At 58.3% G+C, this 4,560-nt stretch overlaps 1 protein-coding gene across 1 annotated transcript in view; it reads right to left on the bottom strand.

The window, feature by feature from the left end:
- Positions 1-2,369, bottom strand: part of RUNDC3A (RUN domain containing 3A) — a gene marked incomplete at its 5' end in the record, with an annotated part of 2,718 nt that extends 349 nt beyond the window's left edge. Inside the window, 6 exons of the mRNA XM_024760927.1 lie at positions 24-189; positions 331-411; positions 525-614; positions 1,442-1,527; positions 1,713-1,861; positions 2,252-2,369. Coding sequence (XP_024616695.1) covers positions 24-189; positions 331-411; positions 525-614; positions 1,442-1,527; positions 1,713-1,861; positions 2,252-2,369 — 690 coding nt within the window. The remainder of the gene's footprint in view (positions 1-23; positions 190-330; positions 412-524; positions 615-1,441; positions 1,528-1,712; positions 1,862-2,251) is intronic.
- Positions 2,370-4,560: the final 2,191 nt, after the last annotated feature.

Below are 4,560 nucleotides of genomic sequence, written 5' to 3' on the forward strand. Positions count from 1 at the left end.
ACCGCGCGCCGCGCACCGCGCACCTTCTGCGCGTAGACAATGCGAAACTTCTGTTCCATCTTGTGCCACTTGCTGTACCAGCTGTCCTCGTCGGTGACGAGAGGAAGGTACGGGTGCTCGGGCGAGTTGTCCTCGCTCGTGCTGCTCTCGGCGCTGTGCCGCTCCTCCTCGTCGGTCAGGTAGTCGTAGCTTGGAAGGAGGGCGCAGTGGGCACCCCCTTGGGCAGGGGGACCAGGATGCCGCCCAGCCCGCCCGTCTCCCGCAATCCCCGCCCCTCAGGGCCGTCGTCTGTCCGCACCCAGCAACCCCCGCCGCAATCGGGCTGCTCACCTCTGGGTGAACTTTAGGTAGGGCGTGTAATCGATGACTACGGGGGTCTTCCCGTCCAGCACTTCGCCCTTCAGGCAGAAGCTGGGGGCAGAGCAGCCACAGGGTTGGGGGCGGGTATGAGGGGATGGGAGTGCGGACCTTCGCAGAGAAACAACCTCAACCCCCCACCATGGCCACGGCCACCCAGGCCCCACCTGAAGTCTATGGCGCTCAGTCCGATCAGCATCCCGGTGAGGACCGTGGCTTCCTCCCGCAGCATGATGGCTCCCGAGTCATAGAAACGTCTGCGGGGAGGCGTGAGGGACTGCCGGTTTACCATCCTCCCAGGGAGCCCCACCCCTCAGAGCATCTCTTGTTGGTTTATTACCAACCTTTCCTAGAGGAAGGAGGTATCTTTTTCCTGCTCACCCCTCAGCTGTGGATCTTTTCACTCCCTCAGACCGGGGCCCACTGGGGATAGCACCTGTGTTTCCCACCTATTAGAACGTGTGTGCCCTGAGACTAGACCTCCATCTTCAGAACTCCCCCTTCCCCACCAAGTACTGGGTCACCCAGATCCTTAAAAATCAGGAAACAAGTCCTAAAACAGTGCTTGGCATACAGTAGATGCTCAAAAATATGTTGACATGAACTCTGAAATGTGAGGACAGGCTAGAGACACAATGCAATTAAAAACCCACAGTGCAGGGATTGAAGCTCTGAGCCCTGGGGCTCTGGAGGCCGTGGGTAGCAAGTACAGACTGCTGCTATTGTTTGGGGAGCAGGTAGGGCTCTGCGTTGTAGGCCAGGGAAGGCCAACAAGTAAAACGATACACAGTTGAGGCTTGTCCAGAGCTGTGTCTAAGAGCAGAGCTGTGCATGAGATCAGTGCTGGGGGTCATGGGAGATAATGAATTTGACTTGGAAGAGGTGGTGGTGGTGCTAAAGGTGTGTTCTGGGACTGCAGGCCCAGCTGACTGGTGGACAGTCTGGGAGATGGAAACTAGCAGCGCATACTGGGAATTGTAGTCCAGGTACTGAAGGTTACAGCAGGAACTTAAGGATCAAGTGTGTTTAGGCAATGAATGTACACACTGGGACTTGTGGTCCACACTGACTGAGGAGGTCTGACCTGGTGGTCCGGGTGTCCCGTAGGGCTGTGGTGATGTATTCTGACATGCGCTTCTCCATCAGTGCCACCCGGATCCACGCCCGGCCCTGGAAAGCACGCTCACCTTTACTTGCTGCCCCGAAGGGACTCAAGTGTGCACCACTGGGTCTGGATCTCCTGTGGCCCTTCTCCGCAGTGCCCGTGGGCAGGGGCCAGACCAAGGAACAGGCAGCCCTCCTGTATCCAGAGCAGGGAGCAGCTGCCCTGGCCCTGCTCGCTGCAGGCCACCTACCTTGGCTCGGGCAGTGCTGATGTTCTCCATGTTCTCGATGCTGCTTACGCAGTTGTTGGGCACTTTGCTGCAGGCCAGGCGGATGTAGTCCCAGAAGCCCCGCTGCCCGTCTGAGCTGAACCAGCTCACCGGACCTGCTGGGGCACAGGCTGAGCCAGGGCAGGGAGGGGGCTCAGCAAGACCAGGGAATTCGGAGAGGGTCCATGTAATGGGGCACACACGTGCATACGTGTAAGCAGCCATGCACGCGCGTAGTGCCTATCCCAAACGCACGTGCACACACATGCATGTATGTACAGGGCACATAACTGCACACCCATGGCTGGGGCTTGTGGACACCCACTGTCTTGTGCCCAGAAGATCCCCTCCCCTCTTCCCAGCTCTGTGCGTGAGCTTCTGCGCTTGGTCCAGAATTGGGGCCAGGGTGAATGATGGAGTTCAGAAAGCCACAGAGTAGATCAGAGGGGGACGGGTAGCTGGAAGCCAAAGGCTGGGAGTTGGGAGGGCTGGGCAGTGGGGGGACAGGAACCTGGGCCCACCTTTGAAGCGGTGGCTGAGGATCTGTTCTAAGATGGCTGCAAAATTCACGAACTCCTCAGATGAGTCATCGATGGGCTCTGCCGTGTACTTCTCCAGCAGCGTTTTCACAGAGAACCTGGGTGAGGGGGAGGGAGAAGGGGCAGTAGGGTGTCAGGTGAGAAGACAAGGTGATGGGGGTAGAAGGAAGGCAGAGAAGAGGACACCAAGAGCACGGACGTGGTGGGGAAGCAGAGGGAAAGAGGGCGGGAGACAGGTGAGACTATAGTGACCCATAGAGGGGCTGTGACATGGGAGAGTAGGGTGGCAGGTGGGAGACTGATTGACAAAGTGGGTGACAGGAGAGGTGAGAGGCAGAGAAAGAAAGCTTCAGGAACAAGGTATGAGAGGGGATGAAACAATCGGTAGAAAGATGAGGCACCTAGAATCAGCGGGCTAGCCCAGAGCCCCTTCCTCCTTGCCCACCCTTTGGAGTTGCATTCTCTCTGTCAGAGAAAGGTAGGGGTCGGATAGGAGTTAGGAGCTGTTTTGTGCCCCGTCCTCGAGCTGCCTTCTGCTATTGCTGGAACAATCTCAAGTCCCTTCTGGGGTGGGGTGCGGGTCACCTGTACCAGGGCATGTGAGTTGGCACCAAGCACATGGAGCGTAGGCATGCATGGGTGGCCAGGTGGGCTTCCAGCACACGGATGCCCCCCTTCCCCCTTCTCCTTCCTAACTTGGCCACCCACACACCAGCTGCCCAGAACCAGGCGGTGCAGAACTGGGCCGGGGGAGGTGCAGGGTGTGGGTCTGACACACTCAGGGGTGGGAGGGGGCATTGGCAGCAGATCTCTGGAAGGGGGCTTGGGGGCCCGGACCCCTGGCTTCTCAGAGAGGAAGGAAGCCAAGGGAAGCCAATGGGGCTGAGAGGCTGGAGCACAGCAGCCCCCGTCCCTCCCTCCAGTCCTGCCCGGAGCCTCAGCTCCCTCTGCAGTCCCTATGCCTGCAATCTCCACCGGCCATCACTGCAGTGGGCTGGGACAGGGAGGAAGACATGGCTCCCAACATCCCATCATGGACCCCTATGGGTGGCATAGCAGGGGTGAGGTATCCAGGGATATGGGGGCTACTTGGAACTGTCCTTTTTACCCTAAGCTCATCAAGCCCTGTGATGTGCCCGTCACTATACTCTGCGTGTGTTATCCCATCCGTCCTTACAACAGCCCTGGGTCCTCAGCTGCCACTGTCAGCTCCATTTGACAGATAAGGTAACTGAGGGTCCAAGAGACTGATCTGTTCAAAGTCACACAGCTTGTGAGAAGTCAACAGGTATGTCTGACTCCAAAGGCCTTGCTCTTTCTGCTATATCTGTGGCCTCCTGGTGGATGTCAGGATCACCGAGGCCCCGACCAACCCCTGCCTCCTCTGCCCTCTGTGCTCCAGCCCTCAAGCCTTGGCCCCTGAGGCTCTCAGGGCAATAGCACAACCAAGCCCATGGACCTTCCTCCCTTCCCTATGGGCTTAGAGTTACTTGGTCTGGCCTGAAATCAGAGCCAGGTCAGTGCTGGAGTTGGATGGAGCTCCCATCCAGGGAGAGGCAGCCTGGATGGACTCAAATCTTGTGTCCGTGTGATACCTGGTGACCTTGGACAGTCATTTAATCTCTCCAAGGCCCATTTTCCCCAGGTGCAAACAAGAACAATGGTACCTGTCTCATCAAATTTTGGTTCAGATCCCAGGAAGGACTGAGAGAAGGTGAGCACAGGCCATGGGGTAGGGGTGGTGAGGAGCTGGGCCATTAATGGGATAGCCAGAAGGAGCCTGTGTTTAGGGCATTCCTCTGGGCTTCATTATGCAGCCCCGCCCCCGTGATTTCTTCTGGTCATTTGGGTCAGACCTCAGTGGGGGCCTGCGGCTGGTTTCAGCATGGCAGCCATCTGCCATCTGTCCTCAGGGGTGCTGCAGCTGGTCATTGCCCCCCCAGGAGCCCCATGGTGTGTCCCCTGCTCAGAGGTGCAAGGCTGCTGCAGGTTACCATGGAGACAGGGCGGCCAGGGCCCAGGGGAGCCCTCGGCCTGCTAAAGGGAACTGTTCTGGGAGCTGGAGGCGAACCACGTGACAATGAAGAGGCGGCAGGGGCCCGGGGGGTTCCTGAGCCTTTGTCATGCTCCCAATCTTCCCCAAAACTCTATCCCTCACATCCCAGCTCTAAGCGCACTTCCAATCCACCAGAACCTCTGCTTCTGCAGCCTAGGCCAAGGGGAGTTCCCCCCTTTCCCACACACTCGACAGGCCCAGCTGTCCTGGCAGGCAAGAGAAGGAAGAGGAACCT

Source organism: Neophocaena asiaeorientalis, unplaced genomic scaffold (genome assembly GCF_003031525.2).
Source record: "Neophocaena asiaeorientalis asiaeorientalis breed wild unplaced genomic scaffold, Neophocaena_asiaeorientalis_V1.1 scaffold30, whole genome shotgun sequence".
Lineage (NCBI taxonomy): Eukaryota > Metazoa > Chordata > Mammalia > Artiodactyla > Phocoenidae > Neophocaena > Neophocaena asiaeorientalis.